Source organism: Chionomys nivalis, chromosome 9 (genome assembly GCF_950005125.1).
Source record: "Chionomys nivalis chromosome 9, mChiNiv1.1, whole genome shotgun sequence".
NCBI lineage: Eukaryota > Metazoa > Chordata > Mammalia > Rodentia > Cricetidae > Chionomys > Chionomys nivalis.
In genome coordinates this window covers 49015889-49042172 of record NC_080094.1, presented here as the reverse complement: position 1 = coordinate 49042172, position 26284 = coordinate 49015889, and the positions used below count along the sequence as shown (strand labels likewise).

The 26284-nt window shown below is 40.7% G+C and overlaps 1 protein-coding gene across 2 annotated transcripts in view; it reads right to left on the bottom strand.

Moving 5' to 3' along the window:
• Secisbp2l (SECIS binding protein 2 like) overlaps nt 1–25956 on the bottom strand; it is a 45864-nt gene extending 19908 nt beyond the window's left edge. Inside the window, exons 1-11 of one of the 2 annotated variants that reach the window (XM_057780706.1) lie at nt 25784–25956; nt 17438–17616; nt 15453–15777; nt 13657–13792; nt 8904–9130; nt 8612–8636; nt 7978–8093; nt 5534–5668; nt 2595–2675; nt 1835–2002; nt 1561–1702 (exon numbers count right to left, since the gene is read on the bottom strand). In XM_057780706.1, the coding sequence (XP_057636689.1) occupies nt 1561–1702; nt 1835–2002; nt 2595–2675; nt 5534–5668; nt 7978–8093; nt 8612–8636; nt 8904–9130; nt 13657–13792; nt 15453–15777; nt 17438–17616; nt 25784–25807 (1558 nt within the window). In that variant the 5' untranslated portion in view covers nt 25808–25956. Of the gene's footprint in view, nt 1–1560; nt 1703–1834; nt 2003–2594; nt 2676–5533; nt 5669–7977; nt 8094–8611; nt 8637–8903; nt 9131–13656; nt 13793–15452; nt 15778–17437; nt 17617–24920; nt 25019–25783 lie in introns of those variants that run through there. The other variant, XM_057780707.1, reaches the window with a different exon arrangement.
• Nucleotides 25957–26284: the final 328 nt, after the last annotated feature.

The window sequence follows — 26284 nt, the reverse complement described above, 5'->3', positions numbered from 1 at the left end:
TCAGAGTTGTTTAACAACATTTTTAAAATATTTATTTATTTATTTTATGTATATGACTGCTCTACCTGCATGTATACCTTTATGCCAGTAAGGGGCATCAGATCCCGCTATAGATGTTTCTGAGCCACCATGTGGTTGCTGAGAACTGAACTCAGGACCTCTGGAAGAGCAGTCAATGTTCTTAACCACTGAGCCATCTCTCCAGCTCTTAACATGTATTAAATCAACCAAAGTTGTAGAGATGGAGATTTAGGTCAGTGGAAGAACACTTGCCTGGTATGCATAAGACCTTCAGTTCAAGCCCCAGCATTGAAAAAAATACATGGAAAAAAATATGGTGATTAGAGATTCAGTTCAATGGTAGTGTTTGTCTAGCCAAGCACAAGGCCTTTGCTTAGACAAGCTTTAGTTCTCAGTAACTAAAGAAAAATAAATAGTTAAAATGACAAATGGCTAGGTATGGTGGCTCACATCAGTAGTTCCAGCATTTGGGAAACTAAGGCAGCCTTATTTTAAAAAACAAAAATAGAAATAGCAACAACAAAAATTCCAACAATCACAGGTTAATAACCTCTTCTTTGTAATAATGTTCATTAGTTCACTGAGCGATTATAACACAGGTTTTCTAAGTACTATATATCTATTAGCTCATTTATTCCCCAAACAACCTTGAAGTAGGAATCATCACTGCTCTGTTTTAATGTAGGGAATTGAAGTACAGGAAGATAAATATCTGCCTAAAGAAACACATCAAAGAGCAGGAGGCCAAGCTCAGCAGTTTGACTAGAACCCAAGCTGTGAGCTGAAAGGCCACTTCCTCTGCTGTATCCAGGAGGAGGTGACCGCCACTCCTCACAGCTCAGTAGCATGCAACTCTATGCATCCAGTGTCACCTCTACCAAGAGTCACTCAAAGCACAGGTCTCCACTACATGAGTGAGCAGCTACACGTTAGCATCTTGCACACAGATACAGCCACATTCCTATCTTTTTACCTATTCAGCAACATTCCTGGAACTGGACAATCTGGGAACAGAACAGACAGAAAATTCTGCTTCTCACCATTAGTCCTTTTAATTCATGCCCTTCCCTTGTTTTTGCTATCCCTATCCCTCTAAAGGGAAAGGAGGGAGATCAAATAGTCTCTAAAACTGACAAGGTTGGTTACAAGAGGAACAGTTTCAGTGGCAAGCCAGATCAGTGTCTCATTTACATATATTAAATGATATATTACATATATCAAAATTTGTCATCTAATTGGATACTTTCATAGTTAACAGAGCCAAATTACCCTGTGATTTTTTTTTTTTTATTTTATCCTTTGAAGAAAAAAACAAAACAAAAAATGGGGCCAGGGAAGACGATAAGTGTCTGTACTACAAGCCTGATGACCTGAGTTCAACTGATCCTCAGAAGCCATGACGGAAGAAGACAGACTCCTGAAAGCATGCTAGGTGTGCACACCCACATTCCTAGTACCAGAGAGAGAGACTAATCAAGCGCAGAGTAGAGAGGGAGAAAGAGAAAGATTACACAGCTATACCCTACACTAAGGAATCACCTGGGTACGCCAGTGGTCTGGTGTTGGTGATCTGGCGTGCTTTCATTGCTTGCTGTTGCTTCTCCAGAGCAGCTAGCATGTCCCCTAAATCTAGCTGTACAGGGGTTTTATTCTTTTTTCCAGCTGCTTTTGATAAAGCTTCCTAAAAGGCAAATAAGAAATGATTCATTTCTTCTGATTAGGAAAGTTTGAGAAATTGTAATTACATTTGACATCCTGTCCATCCCACCAAGCCCAGCAAACAATCACAACTGTGAATAAAATGACTACATACCTGCAATTTTTTTTGCTCCATACTTATTTCTGAGTATTCTTGTGCTGTGGCAAGGGCTGCAGCTAGTGCTTTCTTCTTTTGACTCTTGGCTCGTTTGGGAACTGACGTGGTAATGGGAATTGGAGTCTGAACTATATTGATGGGTGAGTTTTCAGGTAAGTCATCCAACTATGAAGCAAGAGAGACATATCTGTTAGTCATCTCACAGAGGTCAAACCATAAGGAAAGACAAAGCCGACTGAGGCAGGGCTGCAGGACAGGAGGGTCAGAGGACTAAGGGCCATGAAGAGTAGGGTGAGAGGAGGACCATTTTAGAGTGTGGTGCTTGTCTGGGGGAAATGTCTATATAAGCTGCACGCTGTACGACAGTACTTACTGTTTTCTCATTTAGAAACATAACAGCAGATTTCCTAGAAGCTACTTTTGTTTAAGAAAAAAACCAGTAAGGCTCAGTGGGTATAGGAGTCTGCGGCCAAGACTGAAAACCTGGGTTCCCTGTGACATCCATGGACAGAGAGAACCAACTCCTGCAAGTTATCCTCTATCTCCCTCAAGCACGCCATGCTCCCAGCCACCCATATATGCACATAAACTTAAGTACAACTGCGGTAAGGGTTCTCAGGTGCTGAGAGTAAGCACTAACATGGAATCCCCACACCAGGTGTCCTGTGTCCTTCCCACCAATCTCAAGACTTCCTTCCACATAGCTAAGTTCAAAAGGTGTTCTATTTTTCTTATAATTTTGAAAGGAGTTACTTACTACTTTTGAAGAAAGTTTCTGTTGAATATTCTCATCTTTAGAATTTCCATTCTCACTTAGTTCTTGAAACCCATCTTCATCCTGAAATAGTTTGCCTGATGTCAGTGAAAATGTTCAGAACTAACCCTACAAAGGAGTGTGTGTTTGTGTCCATGCCTGCATGTCTGTGTGAGATGTATGGATGGGTGTGCAAGTGTGCATGCTCGGTGTATGTGGGGGGGATACATGCACATGTGTGTGCGTGTGTGTGTGTATGGATATGTATGTGCACATGTCTGCATGTGGGGTGTGCTCAGTGCATGTGTGGGGGATGCATGCACATGTGTGTGTGTGTGTGTGTGTGTGTGTGTGTAGATATGTATGTGAGCATGTCTACATGTGGGGGTGTGCTTGGTGTATGTGTGGGTGGGATGCATACACATGTGAATGTGTGTGTGGATGGGCATGTGTGCATGCCTGCATGTGGGTGTATGTTCCTGGTGTATGTGGGTGGGGGTGCATGCATATGTGTGTGTGTGTGTGCACTCATACATGTGAACACATGTGTTTGCTGGGCATCAAACCCAGAGCCTTACTTATGCTAGGTAACTATTCTATCAATGAGCAACCTACCCAACATAGAAACCTTTTATGCTTGACAGTTCTGAAATAGGAAAATAGTGTATATTTTATCCTACTGTTGAACTATTCTAAATCAATCTTTAAAAGGAAATGTTATTTCTCCCATGCTAAACCCATTTTTGATTCAAGCATGAAGTCATATCACATCCGTACGTCCTTTAAATTTCTGAAACCCCTTTTTCATTCTTATACTAATTATATCCTAAGACATGTAGGTAACTGAAAAGAATTCAAACTGGATTTATCACATTCAGATAATTTGGAGATTTTAAGTAGTTTAGCATTCATTTTTAAAATGTATTCTATTCCCTATTACATACAATTTAAAGAATAATGTTTAAAATACTTTTACAATGTTTTTATTCAAATTAATTTCTTAGTCAATATTCTTTTGATTGTGTGGAAACCATCATACAAGTGTGCCTATAATAAATTATCATATTTATTCTTGAACTATTCTTCTGAGATTACAATGGACTTTTGTTAAAGGGAAGGAATAGAAGTAATAGTTTATCAGTCCCAAAAATATTGAACTTGTATAAAATCCACAAGTAAGAAAAGAAAGGCTGCTTAACCCGGGACTTATGAAAACATTGCACAAAGCCCCCGTTCCTTAGAAGGCTGAGGTCTTGAGAATGGGGCGGGGGAGGGACTTGCTTGGGAGAGTACTCTGCAAGCATGAGGAGCTGATTTGATCCCCAGAACCTAAGTAGAAATAGCTGCACAGTGGCAGGCACTGAAAGCCCAGTGCTGAGATGTGAAGACAGGCAGATCCAGGAGGCTCATGAGCTCCCGGCCAATTAGGAATCTTATGACAAAAAAAAAAAAAAAAAATCAGGGTGGATGGTATCTGAGGGACAGGGTTGTCTTCTGGCTTCCACATGCCCACAAACAGGAACCACACACACAGAGCTAACAAAGAAACAAACGAACATGGTATTGAACCCAGGGATTCAAGCAAAGCCCCAACTCAAGTCTCCCTCCAGGCATACAGTAATATACCCAGCTAGCATTTTAAGTTTAATCACCTGTATAAACAGAAAACAACAGGGGCTGATGGAATAGGTCAGCATCAGAATGCCAGCTCAGCAAGCAGAAAGCCCTGGGTTCTAGCCTCATTTAAACTGTGTCAGTCATTGGCACATACTTTCGTCCCAGCACTCAGGAGGAAGAGGCAGGTGGATCTCTGTGAGTGCAAGACTAGCCTTGTCTACATAGAGACTTCCAGAACAGCCAGGGCTACACAGAGACCCCCTGTCGCTTAAAAGAAAAAAAAAGGGGGGGGGGAATGCTGCTGTCTTCCTAGAAACTATTACCAAAGTTGCAGTCCAATTTCAATATTAACAGAAAATCATTTATTCTAATATTATCTACCAAGAATTTAAATTTCCTAATGTTTGTTTTGTTTTCTTGAGACATGTTCTCACACTATAATGCATGCTAATAGGCTTAAGGCAGTCCTCCCTTCTCAGCTCCAGAGAGCTAGGATTACAGGTTTAAACCACCATACCTCATGGTTTCCAGATTTTAACTGATGTTAATATACGTTTCTTAGAACCTTTTTTATTTATGAAGTCAGTGAGTACCTGTCCAGTTAAGGGTGGCAACTGATCCTTGCAGAGTAGATCACACACACTCAGCTTAGTTAACATACCAATCCCTGTCCTCTGACATCAAGACTTCCAGGTCAATACACATCTAACAACCACTTTATAAAAATCTACACTCTAACTGAAGTGAGCTGCACAGAAGAATTACCAGGAATGGTTGGAACAACAACAAACAACAAACTCATTCTTTAAGATCCACCCAAAGTTGCTTGTTCTATGTTCTAGTCCAACCACAGCAAATTGCGTGTTCGCGTCTGTATCGTGTGCCGCTCACAACACTTCCTGTTACATCCCGGCTGGAACAAAAGCTAGCTAGCTGAACAAATATTAGAAACAGTGACTCAGGATGTATGGGCTGGGAAAGCCAAGAAAACAGCCGTTTTTCTTTTTTTCCTCCAAGATTGTCCTGAATGGGAGCAGAAATTATCTTGATTACATTATTCAAATCTGAAAACCTTACAGACAGACCCAATGATGACAAAAGCAGCTTCTAATCCACACACCACTCAAAACAGACATGAATAAAGGGGATGTTAGCTTACATAAATACAATCAAGACAAAAACGAGACAGTAAGTCAAGTCATTTATAATCTGACAGAGTAACATGTTAAGTCTCGAACATTATTTATAACATAATTACATACCTAATTAATTTCTTATGAAGACTTTTTGTAGAATAGTTTAAAAATAAAATTTGAAAAAGTTACCTCAAAATATAAAGAGTCAGAATTTGGGTCCCTTCTGTGAGACTGGGCAGAGCAGAGGTGCTTATTGTCTTGTCTCTTTTGCAAATTCTGTCTTCTTTCGGAGGAAGTACTGTGTCCTCGGCATCTGAATCCAGCCTAAGAAACCCCAGAGGAAAGAAAATATCATTTCCAAGCAACTTTGTCATTGAAGTACAGCAAACTTGTAAAGGAGCACAAAGAAGTGTGTGACTCAAGGAACTTCAACCATCTCTCCAGTCCTAGCTATAAGAAATGAGTAAAAGTATTTGCTGCATTGGGTGTCAGGCGGGGGGACCTCTGTGAGTTTGAGGACAGCTTAGTCTACAGAGTGAGTTTTTGGACAGCCAGGGATACATAGAGAAACCCTGGTAAACCCGTGCCTGACCCCTGCAATCCATGAGAAGTTGGAAGGAGTGTGCTGTCCTCTAAGTTATCTGTGACCTATACACACACTCACACACACACACACACACACACACACACTCTCTCTCTCTCTCCCTCTCTCTCTCTCACAGGGAATAACAACTAGTATAAAATATAGGTCAATATTTTCTGTTGGATTTACCTTCTAAAAGCCTTTTAAAGTCTAGAAAACAATTAGAAATTGCAAAAGGGCATAATGTTTTGACTTAAAAAAGGAGTTGGTATTTGGGGGACAAAAGCAAGTATATACATAAGAAAAATACTGGGACAATGAAACATCAGTAGTAGTCAGACCAACACACTGCCAAAATCAGGCTCTAATACTTTAAGAATGAAGAAAGATACAAAATAAGCAATTTTACTAGATGGAGTGGCACATGCCAACACCTGGGAGACTTAAGGTGGGAAGGTCACAAGTTCAGAGCAACCGGGCCTGCCCAGCAAGTTCCAGGCTAGGCTCAGCTATAGAGAAGACCCCTCTCAAAGCAAGTAAAATACACTTACTGCTTAGCTTCTTTTTTCCCCACCAGTTATCAGGTAGAGAGAAAGCCTTTACAATGTTTTTCATCTCAGGCTTATTTCCTTTAGTGGAAGCAGTTACAAAATAAACAACAGCAAAAGCCAGGTCAGGACCAAGACCAGGAACCTGGCAAACCTGGCGATTTCAATTTCAACAGAAAAACTCAGTAAACATTTTGCAGGTTTTTGTCTAATCTTTATCATAAAAAAAGCTAAAGCTAGATTGCCTCACAAGCCTGGGACCAAAAATGGCCAGGCTTTGCAGAATCACAGAGAAGGGTCAATACTATTGTTTGCCGGACAGTGCATAGAGCCTAAGTCAAGATGTTATCTGAAAAAGTATTGGTCTCAGGGAGGCCAAGAGTAGGCAGCAGCTGGTATACATAATTCATTATCTTGGTCCATTCATATTTACAAGACAGCTTTCATTCCTTACCTAGACATAAAGAATCTGGGAAGTCTATCAAAAATAAAAAGGAGAAATAATGACCAATAAACAATTCCCTATTTGATAGCTAACCAACACAGGAAGACAGAGCTGCTGTGCACAGCCCACTCTGCATGGCTGTCAGGAAACTGCTCAGTCGAGCTGCACTGTGGCACCAGGTAGCCACCACTGTGACAATGCCACTAGCATAGAAGAATGTTAATAAGCCACATCGAAATACCCATGGCTAAAGAGATGGTTCAGCAGGCAAAGTTGTTTGCTAGCAAGCCTGATGACCCGAGATTCATCCTAATCTCACACCCACAAAATAAATAAATACATGTTTAGAAATTTACAGACTCCTATAGTCCTTAAGTTCAAACAACCATTTTTAAGAGAAGAAGGTTCCAATTTTTGAAATGGAAGGAAACAGACACAGCCGGTGAAAGAGCAGGTGGGGAGTGTAGTTTTCTAAAATGACAACCTCACAGACACAGTAGAAAGGCGGTACCATTTACACCCATATTTTCACTGCCTTCTCTCAATATATTGTCATTTCACTATTGACACTGTATTTGCATTTAAAAAGTTTTGGATATGAGAGTTCCCTGTGTCATGTCCATGCACACATGTTGTGTTTGTGTTGCCTCAGATGAGAGCCTCAGGGGCCTTCCTCAGCAGACAACACCTTTTTTAAAGACATCGCAAAGCATAACGATTACTACAGACTAGACCTTCCTCCGTCTCTTTACCTTACTGTTTCTAGACACAGTCTCTCTCTGAACCTAAAGCTCACCAGTTCAGCTAGGTTGGCTGCCTTCCAAGAGCTCTGCAATTATAGATGTGCACTATAGCATGACAGTATTTTAAGTAGGGCTGGGGATCCAAACGCAGGTCCTAATGCTTTATCAACAGACCACACAGTAGCTCACATTTAGATAACTTTATGCACCTTTAAAACTTAAGAATAATGTGATTACTAATTGCTATACCATTATTATGATAAATTTAACATCCATCTCACACCTAATCAAATGTCCAGCCTCACTCAAAGTACCTGTGAATTATTTCTTTGTTCAGTTTGCCTTCCCCCTCTAGAAAACACTGGGTGTTTTTCCATCCAGGGTCTTTTCTGGGTTGCCTGGCAAGTTACTTTGGGCCAGTTGACACCACCTGTAGCAAACAGATAAAGATATTAAAGATTAGATTTTCTTATAAAGGAGGCAAAAAAAAATCTAAACAACTGAGTCACTCACTACAGACATGGAATTGTGCATTCTTAGTAAAACAAATATCATCCTGAAGAATGCTCAAGATCACATTTTCTCAACTTGTTTAGAAAACTATATATGCTTTCAACTAACTTGAATCACTGGAGACTTATAGGTTTTGTTTATAGCACTAGTAAAAATGCCACACTTAAAGGAATACTTGAAATGGAAGAAAATACAGAAAAAAAAAACACTGCAAAAAAATAAGTTTCTGACCGGGTGGTGGTGGCACACACCTTTAATCCCAGCACTCGGGAAGCAGAGGCAGGCAAATCTCTGTGAGTTCGAGGCCAGCCTGGTCTACCAGAGCTAGTTCTGGGACAGGTCCCAAAGCTACTGAGAAACCATGTCTCGAAAAAAACCAATAAATAAATAAATAAATAAATAAATAAATAAATAAATAAATAAATAAATGAGTACCTGTACAGCCTGATGATTCCGCATGCTAAAAACATGAAAAAAAAGGATGGTTAGTTTCTAGTTAAAAGCCACCATGCCATACTTTGCAAATGTTTCATAATTTAACCTAGTATTAAATGTATTTATTACTAACTTAGAACAGTGTGTCATATTTTCATGAATAGCAAATACCATTAAGGACTGCTAAAAAGAAAAAAAAACGCATTCTACAGTTTCAGCAAAGAATACAATACACTACTGACAGTAGGACTAACAACAAACAAAAAGTCAAAGAAAGTGAAGAATTACACACGTTCACGGTCCCAGAATCAGGATTCCGCAGTGTTCCTGCCGCAGGCTGGTTATTGTGCTTGGGGCTACAGTAGCCACTGTCGCTGTCAATGTCAGCTTCGCTGGCCCCCTGCTCACTGGAGGACTCTGCAGCAGGATGGGATGCTCTCCTCCTCCTGCCTTTGGCTTTCCAGAGCATTGTGGCTGTGCTCTCTGAGAGAGACTTATTAGCAATGTCTGATGGGAAATCTACAAGGCAAGGCAAGTGGACAAATCTCTGTGATGACCAAATTTATACATTCCTGTTAAATTACTAACGTTCTAATAAAATTAAAGTAACAGAGTCTAAAAACAGAATATGTGACTCTTTGAAAAAAATCACATAAAATACTAATTTATATAACATGGCATCATTATGAAAACAAAATATTTGTGTCATAAAATACTAAAATCACCAGCCACTTACGAAAGAAAGCATCACGAGTCTTTCAAAGTCACCATACATGCCCCACCAACCTACCTTCCTCTTCTGTTACCACCGCCCTAGGTTTAGTTTTCACTCCCTTTTCTGTATAGATTTTCCATAGATTTCTGTATTTCTAACAAAAAAAAGTCAGCTGGGCAGTGATGGTGCTGGCCTTTGATGCCAGTAGTTGGGAGGCAGAAGTAGGTGGCTCTCTGTGAGTTCTGTGAGGCCAGCCTGGTCTACAGAATGGGTCCTAGGATACTTCCACACCAGCTTTAAGATTCTGCTGTATGGCACTCCAGTTAATGCCACTGTAGTACAAACTGCTTTTACAAGGACATACCAATGTACTCATCCTTTCTACCACTCACAGTATGCTTTGGCTGTTTCTCTGTGAGTTCAAGGCCAGCCTGGTCTGCAGAGCTGAGTTCCACGACTACATGGTTAGAGTAACTCAAAATAAACAACCAACCCACTGTTGATTGAAAGCAGGGGTGCATAACAATCGAAATTATGTTATGTGTCCATGAAACTGTCAAAGGAAGAACTCAATGAAAGCTAAGTCTGGGGCACATGACAGCAAACGTGTGCACACGGAAGCTTCCATAAGGCAAACGTGAATGAGTTGTACAGGACACACAGAAGCAAACTTTATCATACTAAACCAGTTTTGAAAGTGGTTAAAACAACCTACATTCCAACAGCAGTATTATAGCACGCCCAGTGATTCACACACACAGCAACTTGACACTGCCTCCCCAGCTGTAACTTGTGCCAATCTGCATAGAAAAGGTGGCTTATTATGGGTTTTAATTTGTACTTTGCATTTAATAATGAGGTCAAGAATCTTTTCCAATGTTTTTAGCTATTAATGTTCTCCTTTTGTACAATTCTGATTAATTTTACTTTTAGGTTGACTTCTGAAAATTTTCCTCTGAGATGTCTATTTTAATTTCACAAATATTAAGACATTTCTAAAAAGCTTGTTACAGTCACCTGAATTCATAACTTTTCCTTCTTCTATAGTTCCATTAGTTTATAATTTTAAATAATTGATTTTATTACTTGTTGATTTCTGTGTATGTGTCTGTGTGAGATGGAGTTACAGGCACTTGTGAGTCCCTAACATAGGTAATTAGAACCTGAACTCAGGTCCTTTGGGAAAGCAGCAATTGCTCTTAACTGCTGAGCCCTCTCCCTTCAATCCCTCCCTCACAACTAACGATACAATTTGGAGCTGTGTTGTTTAATACTATGTCATTGTGTTACGACAAGTTCTCATACTTTACTGCAAGATGGCTTCATATATTCTATGGAGGAGCACCCCATGTACTCATGGACTGTCATCTCTGACACCAGGGAGGTTCTGGTGTTTTTCTTGCACTATAATAAATTTACATCTCTTTCAAAGGGGAAGCTTCATGTGGACACACCCCCTATGGATTAACTGCATCAAAAGAAAGATCCCTAAAGCCAAAATTGTTCCAGCTCCTTTACCCCCAAGTTCCAAGGATAGTACACCAATTTTCTTACTCTTACTGATCTTTTCTCATTAGACACAGTAAAATAAATAAATAATAAAAAGCTTTCCCAAGCTTATAGTTTATTTTTTTTAATTAAAATTCTTAATTTTGGAAATGATCCTCTTCTGCAGCCAGGCAGCACAAAGCAGTGTCTGCATTCTCTTTGCTCACTGGCTTTCTTTCCATTTAAGTCTTGGTCGATCTGCAGTCAATTGAATGGGGTATAAATTAGGGGCCTCCAATGTTATCCTTGTCATTTCCATGCATGTGTTTCTGGGTTGTTGTTCGATTCTTATATACTACATTGATAGTATAAACCCGGAGAAAAACAGCAATGTGGGAAGGGATTGTAAGGTGAAGATGGGGCACACTGGTGGGTGGGATAAGATCACCAGGGGATGAGGGCAACAGAATTCTCTGCATGTATGAGTGGGATTGTTAAAGAAGGGAGTCAATTAACTTAAAGAGCATTAAGCAGCCAGGCAGTGGTGGTGCACACCTTTAATCCCAGCACTCGGGAGGCAGAGGCAGGCGGATCTCTGTGATTTTGAGGCCAGCCTGGTTTACAAGTGCTAGTTCCAGGACAGGCTCCAGAGCTACAGATAAACCCTGTCTCAAAAAACCAAGAAAAAGGGAACAAAACAAAAGCATTATAGCTAATGCTAAGCTTTAATGCACAAAGACCCTTCCTAGATTACTGCTCCTTTGTTTTAGAATACTTTGCTGAGTTTCCCAAAAATTCCTACTGAGATTTTAATTGCAACTGAACTGCAGACTAACTGTGGGGACGCTAGTGTTTGATAATCAAGTTTTCTAAGGTCTTACACAACAATCTCAGGGTCCCCTCATGTACCCCTAAGCTTGAGCAGACAAACTTCTGGACTTCAGAAACTCCAAATTGCTGTTGCTGCTGTAAACCTTAACCTGCTTGTTTGTGACACACAGGAACACAGCTGGCCTTTGCCCGTTATCTAGTATCCAGGCAACTGTGTCATTACACTTCATCTATTTATCTTATGTGTGTCTATGTGTGTGGGCCTGAGTGGGGGGCTGAGGACAACTTGCGGAAGATGGATCTCTTCATCACTATGTAGGTTCGGGGACTTGAACTCAAGCTGTTCAGTGTGACAACAAATCCCTTCACTTGCTGAGCCACCTTGCAGCTCCCTTTTTGGACTCTAGCCACCTTATTACACAACAATAAGTAAAAATTTGCTACAAGTGGAAAGATCTACTTCTACAAAACTAAGTAATTTTTATTTCTTATTGCTGCCAGGTAATCCTCAAAAGTTAAAAACTAAGGAATGAAAATGTTGATAGCGGGGCTAGAGAAATGGCTCAGCTGTTAAGAGCACTGGTTGTTCTTCCAGAAGTCCTGAGTTCAATTCCCAGCAATCACATGGTGACTCAAACCATCTGTAATGGGATCTGATTTCCTCTTCTGGTATGCATGAAGACGGGTCACTCATATACATAAAATTAAGAAAAGAAAATGCTTATAGCATATACAATCTATTTAAACCATGACTCCCAATTCTTATGTTTCAGGAAGCTGCCCTTTTGATGACAGCTGTCCTAGAACGCACATATAAAAGGTCATACAACTAAATATTCAACAGAAAAACTTGGATAACAGAAAGCTGATGGAGGAAGGTCATTGGCTAATAAAGAAACTGCCTTGGCCCATTTGATTGGCCAGCCTTTAGGTGGGTGGAGTAAACAGAACAGAATGCTGGGAGGAAGAGGAAGTGAGTTCATACGCCTTAGCTCTGCTCTCTGGGGCAGACGCAATGAAGCTCCGACCCAGTATGGACATAGGCTAGAATCTTCCTGGTAAGCGCACCTTGGGGTGCTACACAGATTATTAGAAATGGGTTAAATTAATACGTGAGAATTAGCCAAGAAGAGGCTAGATATAATGGGTCAAGCAGTGTTTAAAAGAATACAATTTGTGTGTTGTTATTCCGGGGCATAAGCTAGCCAGGCGGCCGGGAGCTGGGTGGCAGGAACACAGCCCGCAGCTCCCCTACAACAGAAAGCAACAAGCTGCCTTACCTACGTCAATCTAGACCTTGTCTGGGGGATTTTAAAAATCTTTTTAAAAGCTTTTATGAACACATATCACTTATATGTAATAACAAGTTTCATTATGACATTTACAAATTTTTTTTTTTGGATTTTTCGAGACAGGGTTTCCCTGTAGCTTTTTTGTTCCTGTCCTGGAACTAGCTCTTGTAGACCAGGTTGGCCTCGAACTCACAGAGATCCGCCTGCCTCTACCTCCCGAGTGCTGGGATTAAAGGCGTGCGTCACTACTGCCCGGCGACATTTACAAATTTTTTAAAATTCATTTTTATATTTAGTGCGGGAGAGTAATGTGCCTGTAAGTGCAGGTGCTCGTGGAGACCAGAGGTACCAGACTCGAGCTGGATTTACAGGCAGTTGTGAGGCACCTGGCATGGCTGCTGGGAGCCATTCTCCCACCCTCTGTAAGAGCAGTAAGTTTTCTTAAGCACTGAGCCATCTCTCCGGTCCTTACAATATTCTTTGAGACAGGCTCTCAGTATATAGCTGAGCTGGTCTTGAGTTCACAGGCAGAGACAGAATCCCTAACACAAGCTAGCTAGACAGACTAGCCAAGACAGCCAGGTCCAGGTTCAGCCAGAGGATGTAGGGAGGAAAGGCGAGTAATGGGGACACTAAGCATCAACTTGGAGTCAGCACACGAACATCTACCCGCATGTACAAGAATAAACAAGTAAATAAACAAACAAACCATTCCTTACCAGTCTGCTGGGAAGCATCTACCAGAAGCACAATTTTTGATCGGCTATCAGGACCTGCTGAGCTTGTTTCTTTCTGAGTAGCCACATTCTTCACCTGTGGTCTTTTGTTTTTTATATGTTGCTGCAAAAGCTGTGGCTAAGTTTTTTTTAAAAAAAAAAAAATCCAATAAATATAATAAACACAAATTACACATTATATCCACTACACAAAAGACCTAAACACATACCATAAATCAGGGGTTCTGAGCTGATTTTGTGGAATTATTCATTAAGAAGTACCACAGGCTAAACAATGTACCATAAGCATTTTACACATATTTTTAGACAACCATTAACACTATGATTAGTAAAATCTGAGGTAATTTTAGCTTTTACTTTCATTTTTATTTTTTAAGTTGTTAACAATTAACAAGATTTTTTTTTTTATTTATTTATTCTCTATACAATATTCTGTCTACATGTATGCCTGCAGGCCAGAAGAGGGCACCAGACCTCATTACAGATGGTTGGGAGCCACCATGCGGTTGCTGGGAATTGAACTCAGGACCTTTGGAAGAGCAGGCAATGCTCTTAACCGCTGAGCCATCTCTCCAGCCCCAATTAACAAGATTTTAATAATGCCATATGAAGGGCTAGATATTTTTATCTTAAAGGATAATAAAAGCATGAAAAGTTACCCTGTCACTAAATTTAGGCTCATAACAAAGATGAGTAAAATATTTCTACTCTGGAGTCCAAACAGAAACTATTAAAAAGCTGATTTATTTCTTTAAAATTTTAAAAACAAGAATAATTATTCCTCCACAGCAATTCCTTACACACCAGAGCTAAGAATTTAACTTAACTTCCTGAATTGAACTGCTGGGCAGGCATTCTGAGAAGTCCCATCCTTTGAACATCTGGAAGCTACAAGCTTTACTATGATCTTGATTTTTATACCTATTTCCTTTCACTCCCAGAAAGAGTTCTCTTGACCCACTATATTTCCATGAACCAAGGCAAAAATTTCTTCAAAGTAATTTCAGCTGCTTATTTGTTTTTAATTTTTAAAAAACATGCCAAAAGGCGGTGAAGACTTTCTTACTAAAAAACTAGCTAATGGAATCCGGGAAATTGATACTTCTCCATAGTAGTAAAGCAGAGAAACATCCTCCACGAGCTCAACAGTGTTGCCTATAAACAGGCGTTTCGAAGAAAGCCCTTAGTAGAAAAGCAGCCTGGGATAAACTTCAGGGAGCTCTGCACTGCATCTTCAATATATACCTACAACTTAAGTCAAACGAGGCCATGAACAGAAGTGGCTTCACCACTTACTTGTTTCTTACTCTCCCACGTGACAAAGTGCTATTCCTGCTAATGACTCAGAATACAGACACTGAGGTTGAGGGATCTGAGGAAACACTAACACCAATCTTTCCCTCTCTCCTGCTGATTTCAGAAGACTGAAACAGCTTGAGGCACATTAACATTCAACCACGTGATCCATTTAATGTTGGCACCATCACTGTGCAGTTTTAGAACAAAATTAAAAATAATTTAGCAATAATTGTGTATTGTGTTTATGTAAAACTCTATGAATGATCATAAAGGTGACTTTACATTACCAATCAAGGGTGAGGGGTAATATCACAGGAAAAATATTTTTTTAATAATATGCCTTTAACACTTTCTACTAGTAATGAATATTGTACCAAATTAAGCATTAAAGACCAGCAGATACAAGCAGTAAATTATCTATACTAGTATTAATAACACATCATATTTAAAAACTACACACAAAGAAAGTGGTCACTCACTTTTGGCACTGCTGGCCCTCTGTTACCATTCCGGCTCCGATGACTGGACAAAGAGAAGGCCTGTCCCAGCTGGTTTGGACGCTCGGTACATTCTGTGGTTATAGCACTGACAGTGTTTGCAGCCTGGAAGGTGCTGGAGTAAGGTGCAGGAAAAGGGTGATAGAAGCCCATAACTTGGGCACAGGGTGCTGGCATCAGCTGGTAATAGGTGTACTCTGTGGACACAGGTGGCTGAGCAGATATAATGGGGTACGCAAGGTAGGGACCTGTAGGGCTCGGGCTGGGCTGCTGCCATCGTATATCGTTGTTATATAAAGGAAACTGTCTGTAAAACCAAACAGAAAAAAAAATCTGTTGGCAAGTACAAGAGTAACATAAAAGCAGAACAAACAATAAAGACATACAGAACGGTGCCTTCACAATAATTCTAGGGGTAAAGGCAAAACTAATGCCATCATGTGTCTCTGCTGTTTTAAGAGATGCCCTGCACTTATAACAATGGACATGATAGTATAAAGGGATTTAGCCTGAGAGCTTACCAAATTCCACATCCTTTACTACTTACAAATCTCTCAAACCCCTAGCTTCTGCATCTGCAACACAGCCATCCTCTTCCCCTCATCATTAAGCCAATTCAGGTCTTGTCCAGGATACTCTCCTTGGCAACTTAAGGCCCATGTCCAAGGAAGTCAGGAAGAAGACCTCACTGATACTCAGTTCCTACAAAGCACCCACAAGATGCTGTCTTGTCTTAGAAGCCCTCTCTCCAACAATTGCTGTTCAGGAACAAGGGGTCCTTTTCCTCACCTTTGCAATGACAAAGCAAAACGCAAGAAAAAGCTGACTACCAAAACCCTAAAACTACTTAAGGGATAATCTGAAGGACAGCTTGCTCATGGATTCTTAGTCACTACCTCACATTAAGGCAAATTAAATTTCTCATACTGCACATGGCTATTTTGCTACAGAAAGAACTAGTATTATTAAGTTTAGTTTATAAAAATGTTCTACATTATCTGACAGCACGATCATAACAACGACAACAAAAAAGGTTCTCAGGACGCCTAGGCTACCCATGACTTCAAGGATGACCTTGAATTCAAGATCCTCCTGCCTCAACTATACCACACACAACTGACTCAAAGATTCTCAGTGAAGTCTAAGTTCATCTGAGAAGGATTCTTAGCTCCTACTGTTTGCCTAACTTTGAAAAGTGTGTAGTAAGAAACTCAGAACCTTCACTGGGGCATTACTATTTCCCAAGGGAGTCTGCTGACCTCATAAATCACACACCCAGAATTTCACAAAGACTGTGCCCTGGTACGATAGTGTGCCACAATGGGCTACAGATGTGCAGATACTCGTTACTTCAGCCCACAGATGGCTGCACAGAGCTGTAGAACCATCGCTGCCTCATCCATTTCTCCCACAGTGCTGAAAAATAGCATTTCCTGTATGTGACATAACTTGAAACAAGCTGAAAGTACATCTATATGTCAATACAATGAACTATAGCAATGAGGGCACCATTAGATGTCTGGAAGGATCAGCAAGCACACCACAACTATCACAGGTCCCACCCTAGATGCTACCAGGACTTTGCTAGATTAGGGAAATCAGCAGAAGCGCACACTCAACCATAGCACCCCAACACCTATCCCTAATATTGTCTTCGTGGGCCAGACATTGTCCAGCAGTTATGAGATTAAGCATCTAATCTCAAAAAAAAGATTTCCTATATTTCACATCTCCCTTGGGTCACTATACAGGAATATATTTCAATGGCACGCTCAGAAAAATGCATTTCCTCTTAGAAAGAATAAGAAAATAATACATGTTGACAGCTTTCAAATTTCTGCATATTTTTCCTTACTCTGAAAAGATACAAATAAATGATTGAAGTTTGGAAATTACAAAAGAAAAAGATTAGTGTACTTTGCTAAGTTCTACATCCCCACCAATAAAGAAAAGAATAATGCAATTACCTATTGGACTGGTTTTCCTGGACAAATGGGTAACAGGTAATCAGATAACTGGGGATTGGCGTTGGTTCAACACCAGAAACACTTCCATTATCATTTGGGAGAGCCATAGGGAGCACAAATGCGTCCAGATTTTTCTTCTGGGGAATAAATGGCTCTACTTCAGCGGAAAGCTTGACATTCTTCAAAGAGAAAACAGAGTGTATGGGTTACACATGAACAATCAAAACAAGCTTGGTGCTTACAAAGAGTCTCCACCAACAGTCCTCACAGCACACACAGAATGAATGGCAGTGTCAACTTCAAGTAAGTGAATAACCAGGAAAACAACAAAGGACTTAGCACAAGTCACAATATTGCAGTGAAGTTATTTCTTATGCAATCAAGCTGCTAAAATAATCAAGACTCTAAGGAAGTTACACCTCAGATCGAAAAGTACAGTAGTAGTAAGAAATCCAGCTCCTTAAACACAATGGTATTTTCTGCCAATTTTGTGAGAGGGAAAAGTCATTCGGCACAAGCTCTGAGAACAATTACATTTCTTTGAGTAACTGAAAAACTAGTCTATTTCTGTTCATTGAGGAAATTAAGTTTTGTATCATTAAATTACAATGAAATGTCTAAGATGAGTCAAAAACATAAGGAGAAAATTATGTTTCATAGTTAAACAAAAAGGAAAAAAAAGTGAGAGAAACTTCTCCCAGTAGATACCCAAACGCTAATGTGACCCTAACACAGACTTCCATGTCGCTCCCCTCAGTATCTTTCTTATGATACAGTTCCAGAAAATTAAAAGCCATATAAAAACTACCCTTTGAGAAAATATCCACATGAAAAAATATTAAGAAAATGAGCTCTGTAACTATCAGGGCAGGACATGCTCTTAGGAAAGGGGGGGGGGCTGCAACAGGGGAGAGGCACCTGGGAAGCTTGGGGTGCCTGGGAAGTTCTGTGTCTTAGAGGAACCTACAAGCTGTCCAACATGTTATCAAATTGTATGTTGATTTTAGTAATTTTCTACACATTATATTTAATAAATTTAAGTTTCTGAAACATGAAAATATCTATAGAAGGTGGGCACAGTGGCTCATTCCTGCAATCCTAGCCCTCAGAAGGCTGAACCAGGAGGACTGCCAAGAGCCTGAGACCAGCCTGGTCTAATAGGGAGTCCAAGTCAGCCGGGTATAACAAGACCCTATTTTCCAGAAAGGGGGCAGGGAGCAACTGGGGTTCTAACCCAATTAGTAGAGTACTTGCCTAGCATGCACAAAACCCTGGGTTCAATTCCCAGCACCACATAAATCAGACATGGTGGTGCACGTTTGGAACCCCAGCACTTGAGAGGTAGAAAGTCAGGAAGATCTCAAGTTCAAAGTCATCACTCCTCCACTACATAGTTATTCTATGCCAACCTGAGCTAGAGACTGTGCCTCAAAAACAAAGAGAATTTAAAACAAACAATCTACAGTACAGTCTTCAAAATCAGAGTGCTAACCATGTAAGTTTATAATCTAAAAAGTACCTAATACCTTTTTATTAAAACAAAGGTGGTGAAATGCAAGTCAACGTCTCCACCACTGAAAACAATTACTTTAAAAAAACAAGTCCTAGCTAGTGGTGGTGGCACACACCTTTAATCCCAGCACTCGGGAAGCAGATGTAGGTGGATCTCTGTGAGTCAGAGGCCACCCTAGTCTACAGAATGAGTTCCAGGACAGCCAAGGCTACACAGAAAAATCATGTCTCAAAAAAGAAAAGAAAAGAACAAAACAAACAAACAAACAAAAAGCAAACCAAAGTAGTCCTAACCAGGACATTTTTCTATTAAAGTCATTAAGGTGATATTTAATAAAAGTTCCCATAAAAACACAGGTCTATTTTCTTACAAAAGTAATAAAAATGCAAGAAAATGAAAAGATAAGATTTAATGGCCAGCTTTTACTCAGAAAAGCCGAATGCTCCACCAACAGTCCAGGGTATACACAAGAAATGCTTGTTACCAGAGGAAGGAGACAGATCAGCACAGCACAGTCTAGTAACTCTGTCCCCTCCCTGACCACTGAACTGTAGACTCGACATTCACACTATTCATCAGCCAAAGCTGAAGGGCGAGAACACCTACTTGTGAACTACGGATGGTTTCCTGAAATACAACTCTGGCAAAACACCTTCAAGTGTTAGGGAGATGGCAATTCTCACTCTGCCACTCATTAGAACTGAAAACTGATATACAATATACCAATAAATGATTAATTGGAAAAAGAGGCTGACTTCCAACAATGCAGATAATAAAAACTTGTTTTATACAGTTTATGCACATGCACAAAAGTGGGGAAAATACTATTTTAATTACACTAAAATGTAATTTATAAGATTTTTTTTTATAAATCAGAGTCCTTCTGAACACGGAAGAACTCTGAAGAACTATAAGATCTAGACTAATACCTTTTAGTTTTTTATAAGGTAAAGAATATGAATACAATGAAAAAAAGAGTCACAGTAATTAACTATTAACAGTTTTTAAATAACACTTTTCTTGACTCTTCTGCTGTGTTCCCCCAAATAAAACCTGATCAAAATCAAAACAACCTAATCTACGACTTTGGCAACAAATTCAAATTCTTGTACAGATCAAAAGTTACAACAAACTTCTCTACACAGCTTAATTTGTATTTTACAAAAACATGTATTACAGCCCCAGGTAACTTTTTCAGAACGTGTGACTACTTAAGCTGATGTGTACACAGGCACACACATGTGCACACACACACACAGGCACACACGTGCATGAATGCATCCTTGAAGATTAAGGCTTGTACTGGTTTCTACTCTAAGTGCAATTCTAAATACCAAAGTTCAACAATAAAATTCACAAACATTGAAATGATCCTTTGTTTTTAGCAAACTGAGAGAGAGAAGCCACTGTGGTCAACAGCTGCATGGGCAGAAGATGTCACCAGAAGGAACAGACGGACATGCTTTCCCTTCAGTTTCAACTTTATATCTTCTCTGAAGTTGCTCATTGTGACTTTGAAGCCTTCAATTATTGTCCATCCATCTAAACAACAGCCCCCAAAGCAGTGCTGAGTGCAAATAATTCTTTAAAATTCAAATGTCAAAATATAAATCTTATCAATTTTTAGTATTAGTAATCAAATATTAGAAAAATTAGACTAATTTCTTTATATAACACTATTCCTCAGTTTGAATTTCCATGTTTTATTCACTAATTTTTATTGTCATTTTTTAAAATGTCTCACCATTTCTAGGCTAGTCTGAACTCATGACTCTCCTGACTCACCGTCTCCTAGGTATGCACCACCATGTCTAGCTCATGATCTATATATCTATCTGTACAGTCATATTTTAAAGGGTTCTTTCATTTTTAATTATATGTATGGGCGACTATATGTGGTTAAGTGTGGTAAGTGAAGTAAGAGGGTATGTGCGGCTAGAGTCCTGTGCAGCTGGAGTTATAGGTAGCTGGGCGCAACCTATGTGGGTGCTAACAAGTCCTCTGAGCTCTTAACCACTGAGCCATCTCTCCAGCCCCTCATGATCTGTACTTTGAGAAATCAAATTTTATAGACAGGAACTAGTACCTTACTGTACAGAAAATGTAAATATGGCTGGAGAGATGGCTCTGCAGTTAAAGACCATTGACTGCTCTTCTAGAAGACCCAGACCGGATTCTCAGCACCTACATGAATGCTTGCCTAACTCCAGCTCTGAGGATCCAATGCCCTCTTCTGGTCCCCACAGGAACCAGGAATTGACATGTGCACACACACGCATACAGCCAAAACAATCATATACATAAAATAATCATATACATAAAAACCATAAAGTAACAGTTCAGTATAACCACTGCTGTGTTACTGTCTGCTTCAAAAACCCAACTCAGTGGCAAAACTATCTTTCATAAGATATTTCACAATTTCCTAAATTAATGAAAAATCTGACTAATTCTGCCTGTGAAAATACTTATGCATTTCACTCATTTTGAATTTTGTACATATTAAAGCAAATGCCAATAATGACATTTATACAAATAATCTAGAAAAGCAAAGATGTTATCATAACATAAAAGGGTAAAGTCTCCTTAAGAGAGCTCATTGGTGACCACTCTGGGATTACACAGTCTAGATGATCACCACACCGGCACAAGCTCTGGAAGCCATCGCCCCAAGATGAGCAGGACATAGGCACAGAGCACTCAAAAGCACATCGTAGCAGAGAATGCATTCTGAACTCCTCAGAGAAGCTCCAGGAGAATGCAAATAATCTCCCAGATTAAGCAACAGAAAACTGACACCCACCTAAAATCAAAACTGAAGAGAACATAATGAGACATTCTCCCACAGTGAAACTTCGGAGTGTGTGTCGCACACCCCCAGAAGGGACGAAGGAAGCCTCCACATTCTATGTTAAGGTGAAATGCATTAGACATTAAGGTGCTTTTCACACCCCCGTACAGATAAAATAAGTGCCTTCCAGGGGACATAAATGAAGCAGACACCTGCTGGCCAAGACAGACTGCAGCTGTCAGTGCTCAAGACTCCAGAGCACACGGAGGAAAACAGCAGGGACTTACAGAGTGACCACTCACCTCCTGACCCACACTCTTCCACGGGACTAGGAAAACCTGCAGTCACCATTTTACATGTAATATTAATTTTCATATATCTAATTTATTAGCTCCTGCTTTTACATTATTTTCTTTCTTGCTTTATTTAAAGTTTCTCCCCCCATGTCTTGCCTTGGGTGGATAATTTTATTTTCCTTTTAAACTTTGTAACACAGGAGAATTCCAGACTGCACACCTGTCTCAGAGCACTTCAGTCGTATTTCACAGGTCCCACTTTCCTAACAGCCTAGCATTCTAGTTTTTGTCTTTGACCTTTGATATTTAGTTAATATTTTTCTGATGACATGTCATTCTGCTGGATTTTTTCAGATTTTGTTTTTGACATAAAGACTTGAAAATACCTTTTTAAATCTCCAAATGTTTTCTCTAAATGAACGCACTCCCTGAGGCTATTATTTAGCCTGGCAGTGGTGACACTTGCCTTTAATCCTAGCACTTGGGAGGATCTCAATGAGTTCAAGGCCAGCCTGATCTACAGAGTGAGTTTCAGGACAGCCAAAGATACACAGAGAAACCCTGTGTCCAAAAAAAGTCAAAAATATGCATGTGTGTGCATGCTTGTGTGTACACATGCAAGCGCGCGCACACACAGTATATTTGTGAACTTTCTATAAAAACGACAGTTGTGTGGCTAGATAATAAAGGTTTTATAGGAACACATAAAATACCGTTGTCCCTCAGTGCCAGGACAGGTTACCTGACCTTCACTACAGACCTGGCATGGATGCTTAGCTACTGGAGGGGGAGTGGTATTTACACAGGCCACTCATGCCCTCCAGTGTATTCTTTACCCATCTCTCTACTACTTACAACTACCAGAGTCTAGGGCTGTGTAAGTACTATCTCTTACAACAAGCACACAAGCCTGTCCATGTTTAGTACAGATTCAGCTTTTCCCCTGAACTATTTCTGATCAGTTGGTTGTCTCAAGGCTGGAGCCTGCAGGTGTGGAAAACTGATTACACATTAGTTTGGAGTGCTGGTATTAGTTCAATACTTAAAACAACTGTACACTTTTATTATATTATGTTCATGTGTGTATATGGGGTGTGGGAAGGACAGCTTCAGGAACTAGTTCCTTCCTTTCTCTGTGGGTCCCAGGTCATCAGACTTGGTGGCAAGTGCTCTTACCAACTGAGCCGTCTCACCAGCCCAGGTTTATATTCTTATCTGTGACAGAACTACACAAATTCACGGCATTTGTTTTAGGCGTGAAAGAGGCAAATAAGCCGGGATTTTTATAGATCCTTTTAGGAGACTGCACTAATGTACTAAAGATGGCTGTCGAGTACTGGGACAATACAAGATGTCTGCAACTTCAAGTGTCCTGTCACTCTTACGCTCGCTATTTATTGAAAAGTTCCAAAACATTCCTAGATTTCCTAAAAATAGACACTGAATCTTTATAAACAAATGAATCCCGTGATTTATTCTTCACATCCCTTTACACAAGATTTACATTATTATTATTATTATTATTATTATTATTATTATTATTATTATTATTAAAGGGGCCATGGAGATGGCCTGGTCCCTAAAGTGCTTGTACTGAGAGAATGAGGACTTGAGTTTAGATCCCCAGACCCAGGGAAAACCTAGTGCAGACAGGAGCCTGTGATCCCAGTGCAGACAGGCAAACACGGGAGGATCCTTGGGCTTGCTGAGCAGACAGTCTAGCTGCATCAGTGAGCTCTGGCTTTAGGAAGACACATCACAGAAAGTAAGGTGAAGAGCAACTGAGGGAGATTATCTGACCAACCCTGACCTCTAACCTCTATATGCACACTATGCAATTTACTTCCCCAACCCCCCAACGCACACATAGACACACACACACATGAAAATGCATCATGCCAAGCATAACTGCTCTTGTAACAGCTAACTCTGGCAGTTAAAATCGAGCTACTTGTTTTGACTTAAGAGAGAATACTCCTGAGAGGCTCTTCTGGTTGTAAGATGACTTCAGTTGTTACTACAATTAGGACGAAACATCTAGCACTAATTACCAGTGGCTTACTTCTTAGAACATATACAAACAAGGCTTACCTTTTCACAAAATGAGCCTGTGCAAATGGCAATTTTAAAAGCCTATGGCACGAATGCCTTCAGACACAAGTGTTTAGATTTAAGTTACCCTTGTGCAATCCTCCAAGGATTTATTAATTAGGTTAACTTGAAATGCAACATGTCTATTACTGAGTACAACTAAACAATAAAAACAAACTAACTTATGTAAACTTCTAAGTACTAACGCCGTAGGCGTTTTCAGAAATTCTGAATATAAGCCACAATGGTTTTAAAGGAAAAAAACCAAAACATTTGGAGGGTGATGGGAATTTGACACTAATGCTTCTTTTTCCCCATCTAAATGCTCTTCAGTAGTTCTCACTACAGGCTAGGCTGAGGCAAGAGGTAGAGGGAAAAAAACGCTTTCGAGAGAAAAGAATTTTGCACGGCTTTCTTCCAGCTCTTGGATTTTCAGAGGTTTAGTGGATGGTGTTTTTGTGGGATGACAGCGGAGGGTGCTCTCTAAACAGCCAGTGTACTTGCTCTCGGGATAATCACATGTCGAGAGCTATGCTAAATGTTACCATCGAAATAGGTAATTACATTTCCTCTAAGATGAAAGCGGCGGTGAGCATACATATGCATTACTGGCTCTTGAGTGTCCACGAAGGATCAGCATGTCCACCCTTTCATCAGAGACCCACATGCAAGGAAATTTCCTTTCCTTTTGTCCAAGTCTGAAGTCTCTGATTTTTTTTCGGAATTACTTTCAAAAATAATGCCTTGATTAAATTTACAATAAGCTGTAACAGAATACTTCTGTGTATTTACCAAGAAGCCAGGCACCAATTTTCCCGATACTGTGCGCTCCTTAATAAACACAGACTTGTATTCTCACGAAGCTTGTCTTTCCTTTTTAAATTCAAGTCCGTGTGGCAAGGCCCTGTGGAAAGTGCTGAGGCAGGAAGATCGTCCCTAGGAGATCTGGGATAGGATGGACAATAGGGTAAGTCTCAAAAACAGAATAAACAAAGCCAACAAAACTAGAAAGCTGTGTTTTCGTTTGAAAAGAGTGTGATTCAAAATCAAAACTGTCATTAACCACACACAAACATATACAGGAATTTGGGAGATGGCGTCTCGTTTATTCGAGTTAATTAACTATTTGCAGAACTTACAGGCAAGTCACTAGCGTTTCTTCTCCCTTCAACTATGTGACTAGCTGATCAAGGCTTGGGAAGAGGAGAATCGACAGTAAACAGAAATCGGAATCAAATTAAGTCTCTTGAAGAGAAGCTGTAAGATACTGAGGGGAGGAGGAAGCATGACACTATTTTTTTTAAGTTATTTTTCACGTTGTCACTAGCCCTTCCTCCAAGCACTTACCAGCAAGAATTCGATGCAATCAAAAACTAAAGAGACTATTAACGGAACTACTGTGCTAGCACGAAAACGGACTCAAAAATGAACTCTTGCTCCATTTAAAAAGGGTAATTATTTGCAGAATAACTAGCTAGGAAAACACGGAGGGAGCCGCGGTAGTCTCTTCATAAAAGGAATACACTCCAGACCGTAGCAAAGCCAACGCTTGTCGCCGCGGAGCACAGACCGACTCCGGTCCACCTCCCCGGGCCTTCCGACCGAGACGGCCTGGCCAGCCCGGAGGCCCGGGAGCAGTCCCGGCACTCGCGTACCTGCTCGGCCGGCGCTCGGTCCATGGCGCCGGCGGCGGACGCCGGCTCTAGTCGGTGTGCGCGGAGCCGCGGGCCGCTTTCTCCATGGCCCCCGCTCGGTCCCGCCGGGTCCCGTCCTCTCCGCACAGCCGGCCGGACGCCGACTCGGCTACGCCACTGGCTTGGGAGGCGGCTCCAGCTCGCGGCGGTGGAGGCGGTGGCCGCCCCGGGGAGGGATCATCTGGAACGGAAGCCGAGCAGGGCCGAAAGGGCGGAGGCGCAGTAGGAAATGGAGGTGCGCAGGGGCGGGGACGGCCGGGGAGCAACCCCAACGGGGGGCGGCTGGCAGACGACCAAGGCCAGGGGCACAACCGAGTTGGGAGCGTCGAGTTGCACTCCTCCCAGGACTGTTCAACTAGGAGAGTTGGGCCTCCTGGAATCCGGGACGACTCTGTTCATTTTGCTGGGACCTCGGAGTCTCTTCAGGAGCCAAAACTGACTCGGGATGTTGGAAGAGCTTGT